Source organism: Lithobates pipiens, unplaced genomic scaffold (assembly GCF_037356315.1).
Source record: "Lithobates pipiens isolate NorthernLeopardFrog02 unplaced genomic scaffold, aLitPip1_a1.2 Scaffold_18, whole genome shotgun sequence".
NCBI lineage: Eukaryota > Metazoa > Chordata > Amphibia > Anura > Ranidae > Lithobates > Lithobates pipiens.
The window spans coordinates 134,071,260-134,096,835 of record NW_027507758.1 but is presented as its reverse complement, the minus strand read 5'-3'; the positions used below and the strand labels follow the sequence as shown (position 1 = coordinate 134,096,835).

General features: G+C 42.1%; 1 protein-coding gene across 2 annotated transcripts in view; it reads right to left on the bottom strand.

The window, feature by feature from the left end:
* Positions 1 to 502: 502 nt before the first annotated feature.
* CNST (consortin, connexin sorting protein) overlaps positions 503 to 25,576 on the bottom strand; it is a 178,297-nt gene continuing 153,223 nt past the window's right edge. For both annotated transcript variants that reach the window (XM_077486144.1, XM_077486145.1), the window contains exons 10-11: positions 10,336 to 10,471; positions 503 to 5,836 (exon numbers count right to left, since the gene is read on the bottom strand). In XM_077486144.1, coding sequence (XP_077342270.1) covers positions 5,631 to 5,836; positions 10,336 to 10,471 — 342 coding nt within the window. In that variant the 3' untranslated portion in view covers positions 503 to 5,630. The remainder of the gene's footprint in view (positions 5,837 to 10,335; positions 10,472 to 25,576) is intronic.

The window sequence follows — 25,576 nt, the reverse complement described above, 5'->3', positions numbered from 1 at the left end:
GTGGAAGGGAGGGTCAGGCATAGCAGCTGCACCAACTCTAATGTTGAGGATGCTTCCTGGAAATACAGCAATAGTTCCAATTTAGAACAATTGTACCCAAACCAAACTGCAGTTCAGGTGTAACCTTAACTTTCAAAAACATAGTGCATGCTCTTCAGGAGCTGGCACTACAAGTCATTCTAGTCATTGGTCCACTTGTAATCTGGACACCAGACAGAAATCTCATCAGTGAAATAATGGTGGTCCTATAGAACCCTTGTTGATGGTTGCACTGAAAAGCTAGAACTTTGCCAAAGGAGGCTAGAAATTACATGTACGGTAGGTAGCTGTAGGTTCAGAAAAAGCTTCATAACATTACCTGATACAGTCCATCTCCCTGCACTGCTGGCCAACTATGTAGGCAGATATCAGAACGGGGATTTCCAGCTTGCAATGGAAAATCATTATACAACTTAATATCACTGGTACAAGATAAGCAATAAAACAGAGCAGAACAACCAGATAAAATATCCTTTCTTTAATTACAGAGAGGGCAAATTAATTTATGCACAGATCATGGAGACAACAAACAGAAAACAGAACAAGGTAAGACCAGTGAACACCAAAACTTGTGTGAGGACAACCTAATATAATTTGTGCATAAACCTTGTTATAGATTTTTGAAAATGGGATATATAGCGTTCTCCTTATATATATAGTATAACCATTTTAAAATAATTTCTCTTAATTTCTCTTCTAAATGTTTACCCATAAATGCTTTCATTTTACAGTACTATCACTTTAAATGTTTTCCCATTCTGTTACATTCAAAGTGATGTATTTTTTTTGTCTTAGAACACAAATAGAATTCAACATTTTCGTGAAACCATTCAAATGGGAGAGTTGAATACGGTCTATAATTTTACAGCAAAATGTACACAGCCTCAATAAAAAACAAAACAAAAAAAATAACATTTTTAAAATCAAACAGAACATTTTCTCATGCTTCAACACATCAAAAAAGATGCACATATCCTTTAAAATGACAAAATAAATATATTTATCCATGAAAATGTACTGGGCCAGCCAATACAACCAAGTCCAGAGGAATTATTGCCAGCAATGATTGCTCAGGAAAAAAATTGTTTAAGGCTTTCTAGTTCCCACAATGCAGTTTTCTTGTTTCATTCATGCCTTATCTTGTTCCATGTATTAGCAATTGAAATAAACTCCTGCGAATTGCTCCCTCTTATATAGGCAGTACTGCAAGAGGCTAAATAGAAGGGGGGATAATTACGAGGAGGGTGAGAATTGGGGTTGGGGCATGTATGAGGGTGATGTGTGGGAGAAAAAGGGCATGTAGGAGGGTGATGGGTGGGAGAAAGTGGGCATGTAGGAGGGTGATGCGTGGGGGAAGGGGGCATGTAAGAGGGCAATGCGTGGGGGAAGGGGGCATGCAAGAGGGTGATGCGTGGGGGAAGGGGGCATGTAGGAGGGTGCTATGTAGGAGGATGAGCGGTGGGGGGAATAATCATGAAGGAGGGCAACGCTCACCACACAAACACACACACACAATATTCTGATTGTACGATCTCCTTTAGATCTACCACCAACTCTACAGAGCCTGCCTGAATGATTATAGATCAATTCAATAGGCTGAGTAGGTCCTTATAGTGCATAATTTTGGTAAATCTAAAGTTGATGTGCAAACATTGTACAGTCAAAATGTAACATGTATGGTGACCCTAAGGCTGTATGGGAAGAAGGGGCATGCAAAAGGGTGAATAAGAATGGCGGGGGGGGGGAGGCATAACACTTGCCTTAGGTGACAAAGAAGGGTCACTCTTAACCTTTGCATCTATTTACACTCAGTCACCACTTTACTACGAACATCTGTTGCTGAACGCAAATAGCCAAACAGTCAATTATGTGGCTGCAATGCAATAAATAAGTTATGCAAACATGGGAAGACAGTTCAGCTGTTGTTCCAGCAAACATTTGAATGCAAAATGTATACTTTGACAGTGGGATGATTGTTGAAGCCAAACATGGTGGTTGTATCATGTCAAGGATGTACTCTTGGCATATTCACACACACGGTTTCTCTAGAGTTTAAAGTGAACCTGTGGCCAGGTATGGCTGTTCAACTAATTACCTTTACATGCCAAGCAGTACCTTAAAAGCATGTGTATGGGACATGTATGCGGTAAAAAACAAACAAAAAAACTGACCACATACAGTACACACTTACCTCAATACTGCAAGCAGCTGTCCCATGTTGGCTCTACAAATGAACGTTTGGAGTGGAAATTGGTGACTGTCATTCATCATTCATTGCTTTGCCCTTCCAGAGCTCACTGGAGTGCCAGGGTGGAGAGGGGGTGGGCAAAGCTGGCTTTGGCTCCCAGCCACAAGTTGAGAGGCAGAGCCAGCTCTCAATCAGGCAGCTGTATGCATCCTGACAATACGGTCAGGATCCTTCCAGAGCCTGGAGCAGCTCTGCGATGTCAGCTGACAGCAGGCTTTAGCCCGCTGACAGCTGATTCTGGGTCACAGGAGAGCAAAAGAAAGTTCACTTCTGTGACCTACAAGAAAAGTATGGTCAAAAAAAGCTTTGGCCGTACATCCTTTTTTAAAACAAGTTTTCCTTCACTTTAGTCACTGTCTAGAGATTCTGTGTAAAAAAACAAAAACAAAAAAAAACTTAAAATCCAGCGCAGATTGGTTTCAATATGCAGACCGAGACTGCCCTGCCCCATTCACCCTCTCTCCCATCTATGGCACTGCAAGCTTTTTATCTCAACTTCCATCTAGTCTCTCCAGATCTCCCTGAAATTCTGTAAAATGTATACAGAGTCTATCACAGGAGCCCAATGATTAGATCCAGCAATGTTTTGCTTTGATACAACAAACTTTCCCAGAGAAATCCAAAATGAGAGGAACCTGTGGTGCTCTAACAATGCCATGCAGAGTTTACAGTGGAGAAAATTTGGGGCTGTGCATTGCCATCTTTGATGCACCACTGTGTGTTTGCATAGTCTAGATATCTGGTAGCCAAACTGCAGCCCAAGAACCACATGTGGTTCTTTAGTACTTGTGTGGGCTCTTTGTAGAGGCCAGTGCTGGAAGTGGGAGCACTCATCTGTAAGATGGTTGTGATGGCAGTGATCTGTAACATGTTCCCAACCACCCGACTGTCTCCTGCAGCATGTCTCCAACAATACCTATAGCACGCCTGCAGCCTAAATTCACAATACATTGAACCTTAAAGTATAACTAAAGGCAGCATGTTTTTAAGATTTGGAGTGGTAAGGGGGGAAAAAAAAACACTATCAGGTATCATAGTTGCCTATGTCCTCTTTGGGGAGATTTGCTCTAACCAAATTGATCACCAGTGTCACTGGGTATAAAAGTGAGGGCAAATCCAACATTTTGGAGTTGCCACCATAACAGGAACAGAGGGGAATCTATGGGGGAAGATATCCGCACAGTTCCTGTCGAGTCTTCATGACAGTAGTTTTAACCCTCCTTTACGCCATCCATAATTGCAAAAAAAGTTTTGCATTTAGATATTCTTTAAACAGGAGAGGCCTAGATCAGAGGACCATACTGGGTACCACTACTGTTAAAAAGCAACTCCACTTCTGTTGAGAAAAAAACACATGCCCCCTGGTAGATGTACAAGGATTTTAACAAACATTGTTGCAGATTCCTACCTTTTGTTATTCTGTAGAAATCAATGTGTGTTTGTCTGTGCCCATGTGGGAAAGTGAATCTAATGGGAGTGGTTTTATAATTATCAATCAGCTGCAGGGCAGTAATGAGGAAAGCTGCAGGGTCTGCATCCCTTTAGATGCAATTTCCTATTGGGAGTATCTCACCAAAAATTACATTTTTGTTGCAGGGGATGCCTGAAATCTGAATTGTATCTTAGTGCAGACTTCTGGGAAAATCGGTGGACCAATCATACAAGCAGGAAATTACATATTTGTGGGGCGTTCCATACACATTCTGCGTACAGAACACTTCCAGGTAGCCATATTGCATTGCATGTTCAGAAAACTACTGCGACTGCAGATTGAAAAGGAAAGGTAATTTTTAATAACATTCAACAACAATATGACTTGTGCCACAATTGTATACGCTATATTATTATTTTTTATTATTTTTTCTATTTTTTTTTACCCCCACGAAAATGGAGTTACCTTTTAACTAAGAAAAGGAAAATAAAACTACTGAAGGCGATTAAAAATATTGTTCTGACAAATTCTGTTCTAGAATGCAATGGAGCTGGAGGTTTGCATCATAGGCAGTTTAAGCACCTTTCTGAATCAATGTTACTAAGAATTAAAGCGCTCTATATGGCAAAATTGGTCCTAACCAATACCTAGATGTTTTCATCTCCAACTGTGGGAGGGATTTTAGACTGTAAACCTTTTCAAAGACACACATTGAGGTAAAACATCCAGTATTCTCTGTAAATAACTATATGCAAAGTCATCACTATATAAATTAATAATGTTCCTTCCTCGCTGAATAGCATAGCAAAGATTTCAAGGAAATTTACAGACTGCCTTGCAACCCAGAGCTTACAGGTAAAGTAGAAGTCAGCCCTATGGGAAACAGTAAGCAGCAGAACAAGAGGGCATTTATTGCAAGTATATATTTCACTGGTTACGTTACTCCTATTAACGCCCCTTTCACGCTGATCCCGTACATACTCCCACAATGTGGGTGCAGTGCAGCATACCTGCCTTTTTTTTTTATGTGGTTGACTGTGCTTTGCCACAGACTTCTATTATACCCTGCGGCTTTGGTACACTTTCTGAAAGCGTACCAAAACCGCAGGACACAATAGAAGTCTATGGTAAAGTGCAGCTAACCCGCACAAAAATCGTGGCTACACTGCGTTGCACCCACCCTGCATGAGAGGGGCATCAAATCAGTGTGAAAGGGGCCTAATCCATGGACAACTTGTTTTGCATTTGGTGGAATAAGCCTTTTAACGTATTTCATTCAGCTGACATCTAAGAAAACCATACAGGGATTTTTTCAGTTTTGTCATACTGCAAAGTAACAGCAAGAAAGTAAAACAGAGAACATATGATAAGGAAGAGGGTGCAAAGTTTCTAAAATAAAATCTCATGGTTTACATGACAAGCAGATTCTGTTTCAGTGTTCCGACCACAGCTGAATAGAAATAAAAATTACAGAACACACAAATAAAAACAGCATTAAAAATATATAAGTTAAGAGTCTAAGTTTACAGAACACTCACACACAGTCTTATTGCATTAAAAACAGAATGCTGCAAAAAAATTAATTGTACACAGAAATCCTCCACATGTTTTATGGAAATACCCAATAAAAACAAAAGTAGACCAAAAAATTTAATGCCGCAGGTTATAGAAACAGTAAGTGGACTGGTGGTATTTTTAGTGGGATGTCTCTGTACCGATTTCCCACCACTATGAATTGCTTAGTCTTTTTATATTCATTTAAAATAATCAGCCATAGACTCTTCTTTTATAATATTTAAAATACAATTGAAATGTTCATTAGGCAGGTTGGATTGTAATCCAAGTTCATGTTTTTTTGCAAGCTATAGTGGTAGTGTAGCCACAAAAGCTTTCCAGACCAGGTTCGGTCAACTATGTGACAAACAGCCAATGCCTTATTTCTTCTATTCCCTGTACTGCCTGAGTATAGTAGAAGTCCACGTTTGCCGCAAAATCTTTACAAACGGAGGAATCCATATCTCCAAACGTGCAGTATAAAGCGGTGCCACCAATGCTGAGGAACACTGTTACAATGCAGAGTGCAATAAGCAAAATGCAGGAGCCTCCGTTTATCTCTTCTGAAATACAAAAACACACATACAGTTAGAGGTGTACAATGCATTTATTTAGCATTTCTGCATTAAAGTAAAATGTATATGCACTATACACAAAATGTCAATACTTTTTCATATCAGACACACCATTTTAAAGACAAATATTTAGTTAGTGTTGTCACTTCAAACCTTCATGGACAATACTATAAGCCAACTACATAAAAGGACAGTCAACCCAAGAGTAATGCTTAAAATATAAGTTCAGCCTAAAACTAACTCTAAATCTACTGCCACATTCTAAAGCCTCGTACACATGATGCGATTGTTGGCCAACCGAGCATCTGATTTTTGTCAAAAGGGCATGTGCCATTTTGTCTTGCATACTAATGGTATACAATTAGCCGCAAACATGGCGCTCAAGAGCTGAAATTCCTTGTAGCATGTCACTATGCCAACCTTTGGGCCCCTTCTGCTAATTTTGTGTTTGGTGAGCATGGATTGCGAGCATGCTCGTTTGTACTTTCGACTTTTGTGTGACGGATTTGTGTACTGACCACACGAAAATCAGACAACAGACCGTTGTCCGCTGAAAATTTACTAGCCTGCCATCCAAAATTTGTTGGCTGAAAATTGTAAAAATTGGCAAAAGGAGCACACTAACAGATTTTAGGTCAACAGACAGTCCCCTGCCAACAATTGCATTGTGTGTACGAAGATTAAGCCTAAATTAAGAATATAAAAAGATTTGTAAACCAAGCCAATCAAATAAAAAAAACAGTATTACCGCCAGGCACTCATCCATTCACCCCATATAGAGGTGGGGCTAAATGGCTAAATAACAGAGAATACGATATTCCAGAAGAGGATAGGTGTAGAATAGCACCAGAACATAGAACCTCTGAGATATAGGGGGTTATTTAAGAAAGGAAAATCCACTTTGCAATGGAAGTGCACTTAAAGTGCACTTGGAAGTGCAGTCTCTCTCAATTTAAGGGGTAGATCTTAAATGAGGGGAAGCTCTGCTGATTTTATCATCCAATCATGTGCAAGCTAAAATGCTGTTTACTTTCCTTGCATGTCCCCCTCAGATCTACAGCAGCTTTACTTTCAAATGCAATTGCAGTGCAAAGTGGATTTTCCTTTAGTAAATAACCCCCACAGTGTCTGAAAAAAAATAAGATTCAAATATCAAAATTGACAAATTACAAAAAATAATAAATAATTATGTAATTAAACAAATACAAATTCATAAAACCATCAATCCTCCACCATAAACCATCCATAGCCAACGTTGTCTGGGGACAAACAGGACAAACGTCTGGACACTTCACATGCATCTACAATAGGGACCATGTAAATGCACTGCAAGAGGCAATAGGCAAAAAATAAGGAGACACTGCCAGTGCCACACAATCCTAATGTGGATAGAGAGGTGGACGAATGCAAAATTCAAAAATCGAAACTCCTGAGGGCTGCAATTCGTGGCTAGAGGGGACACATGGACTGGGGAGCTGTGCAAGAGGCTTGATGGTGGATGGTATAGTTGAAAACCATACACACTAATCAGAGGAGATACGGGAAACACAAAGTAATGCTGACAACATGGGTAGTCACTCATGAAGCAAAGACTAAATTCCCAATTGCCTAGGCCTATTGCCACTAGAAGTGCATTTACATGGTCCCTATTGTAGATGCATGTGAAGCATCAAGACATTTTGTTTGTTTGTCCCCAGACAACGTTGTCTATGGGTGCTGTATGGTGGAGGATTGATGGTTTTATGAATTAGTATTTGTCTAAATACATAATTATTTTTTGCAATAAATTGTCAATTTTGATATTTGAATCATATTTTTTCTGACACTATATCTCCCACAGGCTCTATGTAGTGGCACTATTCTATGCCTATCCTCTTTTGGCATAGCGTATTCACTAATCTAACAAGAAGAAGAAAATTCGTTATACATACCTTTTCTAAAGCTGATCCAGTCTGGTCTCCAGCAGCAGATGCTGTATGAAAGACAGCAGACAATGGCTGGGAAAGGATGTCACCCATAGACTTACTATGGGATTTCCATTGTTGGCTACCTCTCCTACACACACCTACACAGAGAAGTAGCTGCTGACAGCTCAGCGTGGGAATAGACCAGATCGGCTGCATAAAAAAGGTATGTATAGTGATTTTAGCTTTACAGTACGACCCTTTCACACGGAGGTGTTTTTTAGACGCTAAAGGGCTAAAAACGCCTCTGCTGCCACCCCAATGTGAGAGTGCTTTCACAATGGGGCAGGATGTTAAAAAAAAAAAAAAAAAAAAATCCTGCAAGCAGCATCTTTGGGGCGGTGGATGAGCGGTGTATATACCGCTCCTCCACTGCCTCTGCCCATTGAAGTAAATGGGCACCGCTGCCGAAGTGCCTGCAAAGCGCTTCGGCAGCGGCGCTACATGGGCGCTTTTAACCCTTTCTTCGGCTATTAGCAGTGGTTAAAAGCGCCCCACTAGCGACCAAATAGCGCCACTAAAACTAGGGCTCTACTAGATAGATTAGTGCCATCACTTCTCATGTCACAGTAGCATGCCAACCCTCGTACTAAACTCACAGATAGCACGAAACGAGTGGAACGCAAGTGTGATCTACCAAACAGGTAATAATCCACAATTTTATTTCTGCAAATCCTTGAAATGTATATTACTGCTAAAAAGTGCTGCTTTAACTCCGCCTTTTGAAATCCAATATTTAAATAATTTGCACATCCATCCAAGTTTGTGATGCCTGCTGTGCAGTAATAGTTAACCTGGGTCACAACAGTACATGGCAACTTGCCATCACAAACGAAATTTGGAACCTGCTTTATGGAAACCAACTCATTTTTATTCTTCCTTTGGCCTATATACAAGTCTATTCTTGAATCTGCAGCCAGTAATTTTTCTGGTGTTTTTTAAACCGGTCACCTCTTTTTTTTAATTTTTTTTAAACAGTAAAAGTAACATCAATAGATGTATGGGCCTAGCGATGTCTGCAGGAACCTTTACATATCTATAAGTGGGAAACTCTGGAAATTTGAACCTGGCAGCCTAGCCTGAAATCGCAAACCTCTGACTTTCAATGGCGGAGACCCCCCATTACTGGAATGGGTCAATGATACTTTAACAAATAGGGGCTGGAGGAAACTACCATTAGTTTCACACTACATGATCATCCTCTTGGGTAAAAATACATGTAGGACAACATATGCAGGCAAGTTAAATTAAATACTAGCATTCTCCAGGACTGGGCCACACTTTGCACACACCTCGAAGTTGCTCCACTTTCAGAGATTCAGCATCTCCCCATTGCCCACTATCTCATCTCTACTAGCCACTGGGGGTTTCTATTGGATCATGGGACGATGAAGTTAGGGTCAATTAAAATGGTTGTTAACCCACTTTTATTAAATGCTGCCGTCCTCTCTGCACCATTATAACTGTCCCTGTGTTCTGTAAAAACAAAACAAATATGCATGATTGTACCTGTATGAGCTCCGATCTCGCCGCTCAGCTTTCCTCTCCTCCCTTGTCTCTCCGGCTCATAGCTGCAGTGGGCGGGGCCAAGCCCTCCCACAATCGGCTGAGCGGTGGGAGCGGAGCTCATACAGCTACAATCATGCAGTTTTTTTTTTTTTACAGAACACAGGCACAAATTATTATAATGGTGAGGAGAGGATGGGAGCATTTAATAGCAGAAATGAGAGCACCAGGAGCGGGGGTGGGCACTGATAGAGAAGAGGGGGGAGGAGGACACAGGAGACATATAGCAGGCTGCTGCTTACAGAATCAGGCAGACCATGACGTCAGAGCTCAGCAGCCATGATTATCGTGGTCTGTTTGCAGATGGGAGGGTATAGCAAGGCAGGATCAGCCAGGTATTTCAGGTGATATGGGGTCCAAATGACACAGCACAAGCACTGTGCTGTATAACATGCTTTAAAGGGAACAGGATTTTAAATTATTTTTTTTGAGGGTTAAACACTGTAAATGTTTGTGCAGACACAATGGAGTGGATTTACTAAAACTGGAGAGTGTAAAACCTGGTGCGGCGGGGTGGAGGACAGAGACCCGGAGCAGACAGACAGGAAGGGAGGGGGTGAGGGGGAAAGAGGAGAGCTGCGGATGATGGAAGGGCGTACGCTGACCACGGTGGTCAGAGCTCAGAAGCCCCGATTACCATGGTCAGCACAGAGAGGGAAACACAGAAAGGGGCAGGATCAGTCAGGTTTACTACAGTTTAGAGAGGGGCAGTTTACACAGCACAAGCACTGTGCTGTTTAATGTGCTTTAAGGGAACAGGATCTCTGAACAGGCTGAAGTCGGAAGCCAATTGGCTACCATGCACAGCATTTGCAATCTAAAGTTTTAGTAAATCAGCTCCTATATATTGCCCACTAGAAACGTTTATATTCATGGCACCTTCACTGTAAAAAAAAAAAGCTGAAGTATAATTGATTTACTGTTTTATTCCACAGAGAAATGCAAGCAAGAACCTACCTTGTTCAAGTGCATCTTCTGCTTCTTGGAACCGCACTTTCCTCTTTGCCTGTTTCTGTGAAGACTGAAAAGCCTGGTCTCCCTCACCGCCATCACGCTTCTTTAGTATGGACACCAAACCAGCAACAGGGCTCACCTAAAGTTAAGAATAAAAAAAATACATGACGTCATAAGGATATGTTCTACATAACGGCTGTATGGTGTTTGACTTAATTTAAAAAGGAATATATTTTAAAGTGATTATTAAAAAAAAAAAAAAAAAAAAAAAAAAAAGTACAACACATTTTATACTTTCAGTATCCTCCTCTTCTGGGGTCCCCTGCCAGTGCTCCTGGCTCCTCCTCTTCCGAGTCCCCCCAAAAAAGCAAGCCACTTGTCTAATGACACAAACAGCATGGCTTGGCCCTATCCACACTCTCCTCACAGGCTGTGATTGACATCAGCAGGAGCCAATGGCTTCCGCTGCTGCGTTCGTGTCCAAGGAGGAGAGAGCGAGAAAGAGGAGAGCACCGAATCAAGATCAGGCTCAGGTATGAATTTAGGTGGGGCTGGGGTGGGAGCCCAACACAGAAGGCTTTTTACCTTAATGCACGAAATGCATTGGGATAAAAAAACCTCCCTTTACAATCATTTTAAAAGGCAGTATCTATTCACATTTCATTTTCTTGAGAGTCATTTTAGACATGATTTGCACATTTCACTTGTCGTGACATGTTTTTAAAATTATATATAATATACTGTACATATTTGTAGGTGTGCCCTGTAGTGGTTTTCTGTATTTCAGATCATGCAGTGAGCAGCCTTGCTGAAAAACTGCTGCAAGACAATCTATTAAAAGATAAACTAACAAGTACATTGCTTTCAGAAAAAGCATTCTAATAAAGTTTGGCCTATTCACCTACATCTAGATAAGAAAAGCAATAAAAACGTAAAGATACGATTAAGCAGGGAGCACAGAACAAATATAGAATTAACAAATATGGCTTCCTTTTATATACACAGTGAACAAAAAAACAAACAAACAGTGTGTGTTGATGCAGAACAAGAACAGTGTATTACACTCAGCCATGAATTTTCTCAAGTCGCTTGGCCACCCAGAGGTGATCTACAACCTCATGAGGTACATGATGAGTGGCTGCCAGGCAATGGTGCCCAAGATGGACAGAACAAGTAGGAGACACAGCACCCTATACCTCCCTAGACATTGTCACTGATCACCAATCATAACTTTTAACGGTCACATAAACCTCACAAACAAAAACCCGAGCATCACTGCGACATGTGTTTTTTCACCCATGAGAATCTCATTTTACCCAAGCACCACTAAGTTTTTTTTTTCCCCCTAAAAACACCAATGCAAAGTTAATTGCTTGCAGTGAACACCAATGCAAGTAGTAATAATTTTACAATAAGTGCCAATGAAAAGTAACACCCCCTTCCCACTTGGTGCTAAAAATAGCGCCTGAACAACACCTTTCATGCCTCCCCAGTGTGAAAGCCAGAATGCTTTCACACTGGGGCGGTGCGCTTACAGGACGGGAAAAAAGATCCTGCAAGCAGCATCTTTGGGGTACCCCTGCCCATTGAAATGAATGAGCAGCGCTTTGGAAGTGCCACAACATGGGTGCTTTCAACCCTTTCTTCGGCCAATAGTGGGGGTTAAATGCTCCCTGCTAGTGGCCCAAAAAGCACAGCTAAAACTACGGTAAAGTTTTAGTGGCGCTTTACCTCCAACGGACCCGCCGTCCCAGTGTGAAAGGGGTCTTGGTGCCACTGAGAACCAATGCAAATGACTATTATTCTGACATTTAGTATGCAATTCAGTATTACAATTTTATCAGTGTTTGTTATATTTACATAATTTTGGATGTACAGCGTACTGAACGCACACTGCAAGTTGTGAAAGAGAAAGTCATGTCGGGGATCTCAGATCTTAAAAGGACACTTACTTATTGTGGAATCCAGCAATGTCGGCACCCCAGCTGATGTTTCCATTGGCTCTAGGGTGCTACCACTGTCATTGGTGGTAAGAGAAAAACCACCCTACTGTGATGCCCTTTCTGAATGGCCCGGTGGCGGAAGGAGGAGGGCGGCCTAACTTTCAAGTGATCTCGCTGCGTTCTCTCGAAAGTGGGAATGGGTACCTGTCAAAAACTGGTACCTGTGCCCCCCAAAAGGTGCCAAATGTGGCTCCGGAGGGGGGAGTTGGCCAGATAAGCGGAGCTTCCACATTTGGATAGAACTCTGCTTTAAAGCAGAGCTAAAAGGCAAGAGAGAACAAATCCCTCAAAGTAAGGGCTCGCCTACACTTGCTTCGACTTTAACACACATTAAAGCACCTTCTGCTTCAACATGTTTTTGTTATGTATTTTTGATGCTTCAGTGATGCTTTTTTGACACTTTAATGAAGCTTGGTAAATTATCCTGTGTGCGTGGATTTTCTATTTGTTTTAACCACTTGCTGCCCGCCCACCGTCAAATGATGGCTGGGTCGGCTCTCATTCTGGGTGGACATCATATAATGGCCTCCCAGGACGAACGCTCTCGCGCAACCGCGGGGGCACACAGCGTGGCGATCGTGGCCGCTCCCCTGATTTGTGTAAAGAGCCACAGCTTTTTAACCATGTGATCAGCTGTGTCCAATCACAGCTGGTCACATGTAAACACGGAGATGCCGGTAATCTGACAGTGTGAGGAGAGCCGATCAGAGGCATCTCCTCACAGGGGACAGCTAGGTATGTAATCAGGGCTCTGGTCAATCATTACAATTAAGTGCCACCAGTGAGTGCCCACCACTGCCAGCAACAAGGAAAAAATGTAAAACCCAGAAGTGATTAAATAAACACCAAAAGAAAGCTCCATTTGTGTGAAGAAAATTATAACAATTTCACATGGTTACAGTGTAGCATGACCGTGCTGAAAGCTGAAAAATGGCTTGAACAGGAAGGTGTAAGTGCCCTGTATTGAGGTGGTTAAAGGGACCCAGTAGAAGCCCAGCTCATTAGTATCCCTGTTCAGCAGACCCCCTGCTCAGTAGTACCCCCAGCTCTGCTGATGCCCCAACTCAGTAGTACCCCCAGCTTTCCTGATCCCCTGCTCTGTAGTAACACCCTGCTCTGCTGATCCTCTGGTTTTCTGATCCTCCTTTCTCTCTGGTCCCCGCTCACATACTGCGCCCCACATGTGACATCTGCTAGTTTCTCCTGCTCTGGTCCCTCAGTTCTGCTGATCCTCTGCCACCTCACTCTCCAGTCCACGCTCACCTTTGGTTATAACATTAACATATTGCATACCACGTGTGCTGTCTGCTAGTTGCCCCACTCCAGTCTAGACCCTGCTCACTTTCCTTCTGTTCCATACCAGATCTGACAACTGCACCAGACACTTCCAGAACATATACACATGAACTGAAAGTGACTGTCAACATCGTCTTTCCGGTTCACTTGTTGGTTTCCCAGTACATCCTGGTATATCCAATACCTGTAATCCCTCCAAAATAAAGCAACACTATGGCTAAAATAAAGCCCCTCAAAAGCTTTAGTTGCTGTAAGCAAGCTTTGTCAGACTTCTATGGAGGCTTTGGAGATGCTTCAAAACACCAAGTAACGTGGGGCATAATTTTTGAAGTGAAGCAAAGAAAATACATGTGAACAGGACTAGAAGGTAACTATTTTATTTAATAACAGGTGCTTTGATTGGCATTCAGCATGTTTTAAAAAAGCGTGTCCAATGCCACTATATGAAGTAAGTGTAAACAGGCCCTAAGGGAACCCCAGAGTGTCACCAGAACGAATAGCCACATTGGAAGGTTTCCCCTCTATTCCAGTTCTGGTTTCAACCCAAAATTTGAGATTTTCTTTTACTTTCAATTCACAGTAAGGATTCGTTCACACTGAAACAGACTTTGAAATCATGCGCTTCAAAGTCAAATGTCATGTCTATGAAAGTCACACCTGAATTTGCAAAAAGTAGTGCAAGAACTTTCAAACTCGGTCCGACTTCAATGCAGTCAGTCGCACTGATTTGACTGCTTCCACTGCAGACAATAGGGTGCGACTTGTCATGCTATCTGAAATGATCAAATCGCACTGGTGTGACCGGGGATCATACATGACAAATAGAGAGGGTGAATCTTAACAGGGACACAGACAGCAATAAAAAAAAACTGACATGTTATAATCCCTCTCCCCTCTATTCAAAACAAAAAGGGTGATCCTAACAATTTCTGCTGGCACCAACTATCTTCAACTCAATAAAATAATGTATGCTTAAAAGGTTTTAAAGAAAATACCTGAAATCACTCATTAGTTCACTTACATAGTTCAAAAGTTGAAAATTGTCAGTAATTAGAACTGCCTGAAATTTGTCTACATACTGCATAGTTCCATAACTGCTGAAAGTTAAAATCACCTGTAAAAGCATGCATATTTCAGGAATTTTAGGCAGGATGGGCAGGTAGGAGGTAAAGTTGGTTAGATTAGAGCGGGAGTCGGCAACCTGTAGGTCAGAGACAGGTGATTGGTAGATCACGGCCTAGGCTTGGTAATCTACCAGTAGATCACGGCCTAGGCTTGCTGACCTGCCATTCCAGGGCATCAGAGTGCAATGCAGAGGGACTACTTGTAAAGTTGGAGCTGTATTAGGGAGCAAGAGCCGCATAAGCCAATGCCTACTCTGTAGTGCTGACTCCTGTCCCATGCGGAGTGGCACCAACTACACTCCACCTCTTATCCCTGCTAGAGGTCTCCAAGTGCCAGCAGCAGAATAGAGGAGATTTTCAGGTCAGTGTGAAGCAATACAGTGGGCATATTAGTATAGGGCTGCTTTCACACGGATGTGCTGAGGTTTACCCACACTGTGGGTGCAGTGCACCTGCAGCTTTCCTACGGGTTTGCTTTGCTTAGCAGTGTAATGTACTTGTAATACCGTATATACTCGAGTATAAGCCGAGATTTTCAGCCCCTTTTTTGAGGCTGAAAGTGCCCCCCTCGGCTTATACTCGAGTCACCGCCGTCTGTCTACCCGATCAGCGTGTCGAGCAGACAGACGGCGGCCATTCCACAATTCAAAAGCCGCGCCTCCCTGTCTGTAAAAGGCGGAACACTCAATTTCCCAGCAGTCAGTGGTCCGCCTATCACGGACATCCGCTCATCCTCGTACTACGGACGAGGATGAGAGGATGTCCGTGATAGGCGGAACACTGACTGCTGGGAAATTGAGTGTTCCGCCTATCACAGACGGAGGCGCAGCTTTTGAACAGTGGAATGGCCGCCGTCTGTCACAGACAAGAAGAGGTGCGGCGATCCTGGCATGTTTTTACATGCAGATCGACACAGGCTGCAGAAGGACAAAGGCACAGGACACAGGTAGGATGGACACACAGGGATGGACGGACACACAAGGATGGACAGGCATGTCTCACCCTCGGCTTATACACGAGTCAATAAGTTTTCCCATTTTGTTTGTGGTAAATTAGGGGCCTCCGCTTATATTCGGATCGACCTATACTCGAGTATATACGGTATATCCTGCAAGATTGTAACATGGTAGCAATTGGAGGTTTAAATCAGGTGTGAGGAGGCGACACTGTTCTCTTTGACTTCTCCCATACTGTTCAGGTAGGTCTCCACCTCTTTAAAGTTGCCTACCCCTGGCTTAGGGAAGGATGGATCTCAACATGGCTGTCCCCGCAGTGGTTACATTGACTAGCAATACAAAGGCTGGCTGGGATAGAGACACAGAGGCTTCAGAATGCCTCTTGAGGTTAGGTATTTATACAGTACAGCAAGGGTAGCTAGCTCAGAGTATGTGCTTTACTGTTATTTTGGCGGGCAATTAGATTCTTTAACTTTGCAGTTAGCTGTTTAGAGTTACAGTCACCATTTAAGACAACATGCTGGCTGTCTAGTCTGGAAAAACTGGCTCCTGAAGTTGATATTAGTTTATCTATACATGCCATATGCTTGTTTTCCAAGTTAGACTGGTTGGTCCCAAGTGGCAAAATAAGATCAGTTCTTCAGCAACACTCTTACCATTGTTACAGCAGTCAGTTCTAATTTAGACTTGCTGATCTTCATAGACTAGATTTAGTTAAACCAGCACAGGTGCAGAGAAGAAAGAGCTTTAACTTTCAAGTAAAAGGATAAAAAGTGTTTGAGGTCGCAGCCAGCTCATAATCTAGTAGATTTATCAAGTGCTGATCTTGTACACCCGCTCAGCAAGCTTAGTCGATGTCTCAGTGTGACATTTCCAGTATCCATGGACAGCGGAGAAAGTGTAAAACTAAAATAGCCCTGACTCAGGGTATTGCACTTAAGTGGAATCAGTCTGCTCCACCATCTACTCGTCAATGGTTTCAGATAGTGAATCAGATACGAACGTATGAATTTTTTTTTTTCAGGATAAGGGTTATGCCAGCAAATATGATAAGGTGTGGAATATCTGGTGCTCCTCCACTCTTGCCATTTCTAGTCTGTGAGCAACTTCTTTATATGTGTGAGAATGGGAATATAAAATCTTGTACTGGGAACAATATAATAACGAAACCAAAATTACTTTGTACTTGTATGTAATCACTTTTTATTTTAACTGGACATTCAAGACTACACAACTGTTAATATGTACTTCTTGTGTATTTATGTACCAAACACTAATACTTTACGCTTATGTTGAGCATGTTTGATGCTGTACCAATATGTTGTTTTTGCATATTAGTCAATAAAAAGATTTTCTCCTTCCTACCAATGACCCATTAAAGCAAGGAAATCTGAAAACATTTCTGCAGAATGGACAGATCCAAGAACAGAAAAAAATGTATTGAAGTCAAAAGCTCTAGGAGCAGCAAGCAAGAAACTAGACATGCGCTTCCAGAGACATATGCGCTACTAAGTTTTCACACTTCTACTCCTTTTGCAGGTGGCAACTAACCAGCAAAAAGGTCACAAGGAATATTTGCTCTCTAGCTTGATGGACCACTGAGCTATCATACTCCCCCACTGAGAAGTGGTAGCCACGTGAGACACACTTCTGTTAGTCCGTCGCTCAGGTCACTCTTCTGCCAGGCTTGCGTGTCCGTTGTCAGAAAACAAGGCCTGCACTGGAGACAAGCCTCCACCCCTGCCATTGGCTGGCAATGATCTCCCCCCATGTATAGTGTCCTCATTGCTAGGCTGTCTCTTACAAACCCTTTGCCCTTATGAGATGAGGCGCTTTGGGTCCTTTATTTGAAAATCACAAGCAGAGAGCTCTGTGCCTGTCACAATGATGTCTACACCAGCTTCTAACACTGTTTCACTGATATTACATTCTGGCCCTAGCGAGCCTGTCTCTGGAAAACTTAAATACCTGCCCAGACCTCTGCTTGTCCCTGTATTATGTTTACCGCCTGCTGCCAACTTTATTCTCTGCATGACCCTATGCTACTGACTGTCAGCCTGACCTTCTGCCTTCTGGATATTGCTACTGCTCTCCCTCTGAAACATCAGTCCCCACCTGCCTGTCCCCAAGGACTTCAGGTACTCCATTAACCACTTATCTACTGGACACTTTCACCCCCTTCCTGCCCAAGACAATTTTCAGCTTTCAGTACTGTTGCTCTTTGAATGACAATTGCGCGGTCATGCAACATTGTACTTATTTGAATTTTTTTTTTCCCACAGAAATAGAGCTTTCTTTTGGTGGTATTTAATAACTACTAGGTTTTTTATTTTTTGCAAATAAAAAATGGAAAAAAGTTCTTAGCATCTTTTATAAAATTTTGCAAATAAGCATTTTTTCTCCTTCACTGATGTGCGCTAAGGAGGCTGCACTAATGAGGCGGCACAGATGATCAGAACACTGATAATCAGTGTAAATTGTCCCATCATACTTGCCGGCTACTGGCTCTAGTCTCCTCATGCTGTCACAGCGCGTGAGGAAAGGAATGACAGTAACAGTAAAGTGTGTTTATATTGTGATCAGTTGTGCTTGGACACAGCTGATCACATGGTAAAGGGTCACTGTGATTTGCTCTTTACCCCAATCTGTGATGAGCTGTTTCCGAAAGACACAGCAATCACAAAGTGCGCCGTATGTGAGCTGCAATGGGCGCGGTTCTGGGAGGATGTCAATAGATCCCAGAATTGGACAACTGCACTGTAGCAGTCATTCAGCTATAGCGCAGTCAAGACATGCTTAAAATCTTCACTTTGCCTCCTGTACTACATGACCATTGATTATAGCATTGGGATCGATTTACTGAAGGCAAATAGACTGTGCACTTTGCCAGTGCAGTTGCTCCAGAGCTTAGTAAATGAGGCAAAGCTCTGCTGATATCCATCATAAGCAAGGAAAAATGCTTTTCTTCTCTATGCATATGTATTCTTTGTAAAGTGAAGCTTCACCTCATCTACGAAGCTCTGAGGAAACTGCATTTGAAAATGTACAATCAATGTGCCTGTAGTAAATCAATCCCATTGTGTAAGGTCCGGGGGGCAGCCAAGCATTGGTAGGTCTGCTCACCTAAAAGGAACTAGGGCTGCTATAGGCAAAGCTACATTTGCCAGCTTTAGTTTCTGACCACACTGGGTATTGGTGGGGCATTACAGCGAGTGTTTGCAACTTTCTGTCTGTTAGCAATCAGAAGCAGGTGTGTTGTATTCATCATCCTGTCAGGATCATAAATCAGAAAGCAGCCTTTTCAGGCACACAAACAAAATTTCAGGGACAGAAAATACGAAATAATTCAGTAACCACTATCATAATATAATGTACAAGAAAACAACATTAGGCTTTTCAGAATGATAAAATAATGTTTAAAATACAATTTTATAAAAACAAGGAAGGAAACAGTAAGTGTTGTGTAAATGATATGTGCCATCATAACATCATAATATTGTTACTAGAAATGTGGAAGTTGCCCCAAAACATTGCATCTCTCTTTTAGGACTTTTATAGAAGTTAATAAAAAAACTGTTGGTTTGGATTTGAGGTGTGCTGGTAATAAAAAATCAATTTAGCAATGTCAGCTTTCAAAACCTAAAAACCGTTGAAGTGGACTTGAGGCGTGCTGATAAAATATATTAGATGAGATAACCACGTCACCAATTGACCAGCACTGCCTACCAGTACTGGTACAATACAATATGGTATGCATCTGTGGAACCTATGAAGACAACGGAGGTATTTTATTAAAACTGGAGCAGACAGAATCTGGAGCAGCTGTGCATAGCAATCAAGCTTCTAGGCTCAGCTTGTTCAATTTAGCCAATTGCTGACTGAGACAGACCGAGCCAGGACACAGGCTTTCTGAGAGGACTGAATGCGAGCCTCTTGCCAACTGATTATGGGCCCTGGATTTTAAGGGGCACGGGGTCAATGAGAACCCCCCTATAATCTGTGCTAGTCAGATTCAATGCTGTGTATATGTATATATAATCTGTGTTGTCTCATGCTGTTGGGACACACTATCAGATGCTAATGTCATGAACTCCAGCCACCTGTCTGTTGGCTTGTATAATGTAAATGAGTCCATGTTGAGCAGCTAAGCAAGTGTCGTATTGTTTTGTGCTTGTGAGCGGTTGGAATATCTGATATCTATATTCAGATTTAGGAAGCAGTATACTGACGGAAGCACTCAATCGGAGTGTGGGATCAGTTCCGTCACATTGGTGGCAAGCAGTGGGTTGCTTCCTGCAGTCTGGGACATCCAAACCTCCACTGGGATCCAAGATCAGGATAGCAGACTTAAGTCACCCCAGCGGAGATATGGACCTGGCATCAGAGTTCCCAGGGCTGCTGCGGATTGTCCTTTCAGCATACACCAGGACTGTGTCTGAGGATGAATACCTGGTGCTCAGGCAGCATATTTGGGTGGAGCTCTGGATTGGAGCCCTCCAGCTCGCTGGTATAAAACAGGGCAAGTGCTTTCCAACCCAAGATCAACGGGCCAGTGACCAACGGGCATTGCGGATGGCATTCCTGGGAGAGCGGCCCCAGGAGCAATGGGTGACCAAGTTGGACAGGCTGGTCCAGCAGGAGCTAGAGCTGAACAATCATTATCGGGCTCTGAAATGGCACACAGAGCAGGGATATTTAGGGGAAACAACAGAACGCTCTCCGGAGGGATATGACTTTGGAGGCCATGGATTGCTGTGGGAGAGCCTTACAGATAGCTTTGTGTTTGGCGATGAAGGGGAAGCTACCCTTGAGGACCTGCGAGAATATAGAGGCTATGCTCGGTCTTGCAGGGGTCTCAGAGCTTAAACCTGATCTGGACCATTTGTTAAGGAACAGCATCTGGAAAAGGGCATACTTGAAACTGCTAAAACACGTTCAGCAGCATGCCAGAGAATCGGCAGTGGAAACTCCGGAGATTGTCGTCCCCAAACCTGAAGTTCTCCCACTCACAGTAAATATATTGCAAGCAGAGGGCAGATGTGGGCACAACAATGTATGCGTTCGTAGCCAGTTTTCTTCCGGGTTTGGGGGCATGCATTGTTGCACCTCCTGCTGACCCGTGCTGTGACTGGACACAACTTATTTTCAGCAGGTTTCAGCCAGTGATTATGACTAAAACCTGCTGATCAGCTGTGTCCAATCCCTGAAAAGAAGGTAGAAAAGAAACAAAAACAGCCACAACTGTGAGTAAAAAGTAGCGCATATTACATATGTTAGGCACAAAATTTAACCCCTTGACTGACCCTTGATGTTAACCCCTTCCAGCCATTGTCATTAGTACAGTGTACAAGTATTATATTTGATTACAGTATTAGTGTCACTAGCAACGTCCGTGTCACTCAGTGTCCCTTCCAGCCAGTGTCATTAATACAGTGCACATATATTATATTTGATTACTGTATTACTGTCACTAGCAACGTCAATGTAACTCAGTGTCCCTCCCAGCCAGTGTATGTTAGCACCAGATTGCCTACTACCCTATCACAGTCGTCGATCACCATCATTACCAGTATAGTGTCTATAGCCGTGTATATTCTGATTTTATATATATATATATATACACATATACACACACACACACACACACACACATATATATACAGAACATAGTTTGTAGACAACACACATTTCACACAAAAACATTAATATACACTTTTTTTTTTTTAACCAAAAACTAGCAGAATACATTTTGGCCTAAATTTATGAAGAAATTAGATATTATTAGATATCTTTTTTAACACAATGTAGAAAAAAAATAGTTTTTGTCCCCCCAACAGTTTGTCTTTTTTTATGTATACAATAAAATACAAAAAACCCAGCGCAGATCAAATACCACTAAAAGAAAGCTCTATCTGTGTGAAAAAAAAAGTTTTATAGATTTTAGTTGCATAGTGTTGCAACAACTGCCAGTTAAAATACTGCAGTGCTGAATAGCAAAAAAATAATTTAGCCACTTTCTAAAATGTTATGAATTACTAGGTGTTAAGTCAAATTGGAAGCATTTCACCTTGTGCGCTTACCGCTTAAATTTACAATTTTTATTTTTACTGAGCACCAGGGACGAAGCTATTGCTATATTGCCAGCAGAGGGGATGGGTGGACAGTGCTGCTGTTGGAGGAGAAGGAAGGGTCTCTCCTGTTAGGGCGCCAGGAGTATAACCATAGCTGTACTCCCAGAGCTCAGTAAAACTGTCAAAGTCAAACTAAAGAGATCAGTATGAGGTGGCAACCCATAGTAAGCCAGCAGATTCTAGAAAGTGGCTAAATTCCTGGACATCATCTCCCTCAATGCCTGACTGCAAATAAAATAAATGAAAAACAAATCGCAATTCCTCTAAACCCTCACGTCGATGTGATATACACTTGGACAGAGGAGTGCGACCTTAAAACAACAGTCAGAATACATTCTACACTGCACTGTGTAAAAGGACTGTTGGAGAATGAAGGTCTTAATCTGCTGAGTTGCTATTGGCCAATACAGACAGACAATTTGATTAGGTCCACAGTACTATTGCAACAACGCAGCAATTACCAATTTGTCAGGTCACAAACCTGCACTAAACCACCAACACAGAAGACATGAACTGCTTTTTATATACTACAAATGTCTCTGCTGGACTATAAACTAAACTAAAATGCAGCAGCATCAACCACAATGCATCATTAACAACAAAAAGATCACAGTATGCCAATTTATATTTACTACAACAAGGAGGATTACAGATCCATATTTAGTTGAGCAATACGGACTCCAACTGACTAAAGAAAGGGTAGAGAATTGGGGGTACCATCATCCAAATAGCAATAAATGAGTGCAAGGAGCCAATTCCCCACAAAAAAACCTCCAAACCAAAAAGGGAGGGGGAAACAAAAGTGTTATGTGCATCAATAAAATGTAAATATTTTTTACTTGATGTGTAATCTGTCAAGGGTCTGTCCGAGATGGTCCATCGTTCCCTTTTTCCCCCTCCCTCTTTTTTTTCTTTGGAGATTTTTCATGGGAAACCGTCTCCTTGCACTCATTTATACATGACTAGTTGGTAAGAAGGGATTTATGATTTACAAGAACATTCTTTCAGAAATGAAGATTGGTAGCTTACCTCGACACCACCTGTAGCTCCACTCTTGACACAGCCATTAGACCGTGACATTTATTCTGTTATGATGTTGGACAGTGCTTGGACAGCAAGGCACACATTGCAAATCGTCTGAGATTTCAGAAACTAGTATCCTTGGAGAGTGGAATATTTCCTGATTACTGTATGCGCAAGTGTCATTCCACTCCAGTTCCTGATAAACGTAAGAGCAGACTGCTAGCACTGAACTTTGTAACCATTTCCTTAACAAGCGCAATGTAAATCTTCCTATGCAAGGCTTGTTAAACAACCAACGTTTAAGATGTGGCACTGGACTGTGCATTTTGCATAAAGAAAGAATTCAATAAAAACTATCCTACCTCTACTCGTTTACATAGCTGACCAGCCGCCAGCTGCCGACTCCTCCAAGCAAATCTACCAAACCACAAAGCTATTATAGAGCTTTGTCTTTATCTAAAATGCTCAGAAATTTCAATATTGTGGTGATTTTAGGCAGTGATCTACTGACTAAATACATGCCTTAGCTTCTAACAAGCTCGGTCAAATCAAACCAGCTGAGCAGTATTACAGTTCTTAAAAGCCCAAAGAAAACAGCATAATAAACAGTAATCCTTGATAAGTTAACACACAATGACTAGGGAGCCAACTTTCTGATTTCTGCAAAGAAACACCCATTTGCCAAAGTACTTTTGTGTTCCAAAACAATGCAGTAACTAAGGCAGGCCATAGAGAAGAATTTCTTTCCTGCAACTAGGGGTTGCAGGAAAGAAAACCACTAAATTTCTCTATCAACACAGTCAATGTTGATGGGGGACTCCCTCCCTCTGAGCCATTGTGTTCTTCCAGCAGGGAAGCTTGGGGATCCTTCCCCTACCAGGAGAACACAGATTATTGCTAGCAGCTATCTCATGTAAAAAATCTGATATGATGGTTGTACCAAAAGTTGATCAATGGATAGACTTGAGTACAATCAGCCTGCCCATAGATAGTTTGGATCTGAGCCGGTCTCTGCTGAACCGGTAGAGGATTGAACAGTTTATGGCTGGCGATGAAGAAATTAATATTTCCTTGATTGTGGATCACTTATGTATAGAATGCCTCCAGAACCTGGTTAAGGGGCTATATAAGGATATAAGTATGGTTTACCTTAACTGACCTAATGCTATAGAAATGTCATTGTTAACTGACCATATGACCAAATCCACAATCTTATTTAAAAGGCGATACCGACTCTCTAAACAGTTACAATTAGTCATTTACTTACACACTAGTCCTGTATACACCACAGCCAAAGCTTGTATGAGGGAGGCCAATAAGTTCTTACCCTCACTATGATCTAGATAAATGAAATTTTGCAGGTTCTTAGTAATACGAATGCCAATTTAGGTTTTTGTAGATCGTGGTGAATTATAGCTAGAGCCAAGAGAAAAGGAGTAGGTGTCATGCCAAAGTTGAATACCAAGCCGTGATTAGGTTCCTCCATCTTCAACTGAAATCTGCCCAAATAATCCATGAAGATAGGTCAGCTCAAGTGTGGTCACACAAATATACAGGATGACCAAAGGGAATGTCAACTGTCACAGAACCAAGTGTGTTGGGGAAAGTTGAGCAGCTAGTGCTCGAAGATAGATCTGTGACTTAATTTCTTAGCTAGGGAGGTGAACTTTAGTAGGGGGTCAGTTTATAACATATTACAGAACATCTTGCATATGAGCAAATTGGCTGCACGTTGAGTTCCCAGGTTACTAACACCTTTCCAAAAACAGCAACGAGTAAAATGTGCTCAAAGCATTTTGGACCTGTACCAACGGTCACTTTTGGTCACAATAATGGCTATGAATCTCTGCCCCATCCACCTTACCTCACCTGCCCTGTCACTTTCAGACCTAAAGAAACATTTATGGGGAAGACATTTCCACAATGATGAGACAGTCATTACTTAAGTTGATAGGTGGTTTTCCTCCAAATCTGCATACTTCTACGCAGATGGTATTGAAGGTCTGTTAGATGTGAGCAGTGTGCAACCATCGGAGGTGGCTATGTAGAGAAAGAAGAGTCAGTTGACTAAAATTTCAGATCCCTAGCACATCTGGATCTCGGTGAGGGTGAGAACGTATTGACCTCCCCTCGTAGTAGTTGCTCCATCCCAGGGCTGCTGAAATGCATGTGCCTGGTTTTGATCACCTGTGCAAAGACGGGGGGTACCCTTGATGAAAAGGCATCTTAATATTATTCTGTATCCGTCATTACCTAATTAAAGCGGAACTCCGGACAAATTTTTTCCCCATGTCCTTGTTGCCGATCTACCTTAACCCACTTTGCCATCCATGTTCTTCTGAGCTCTGTAGTTCCTCTCTAATAGGCTGCTGAACTTGCAGAAATTTTTTTATTGCCCGCTGACATCCTGTTTGAAAGAACGCTGGCTGCTATCCCTCTCCTCAACTCAGCCAGTGGTCTGGCACGCCCCCTTGCAGTCCTAAGAAAGCTGGGGGGGGGGGGGTGTACTAATGGGGGATTTTTGGAAAATCCAGAAGTTCTGCTTTAAATGTTATACCTACAAGTGTTTCTTGAAAAAAAATCCCCCAAAAAATTTAAGTAACCTTGAAAAAATAGCCAGATTAATCCAATTGATGCACGAAGATGACTTTTTAGGTTCGGTTCACACTTATGCGCTGTGAAGTGCCCCAGTTCACCCGTGCTCGTATGCA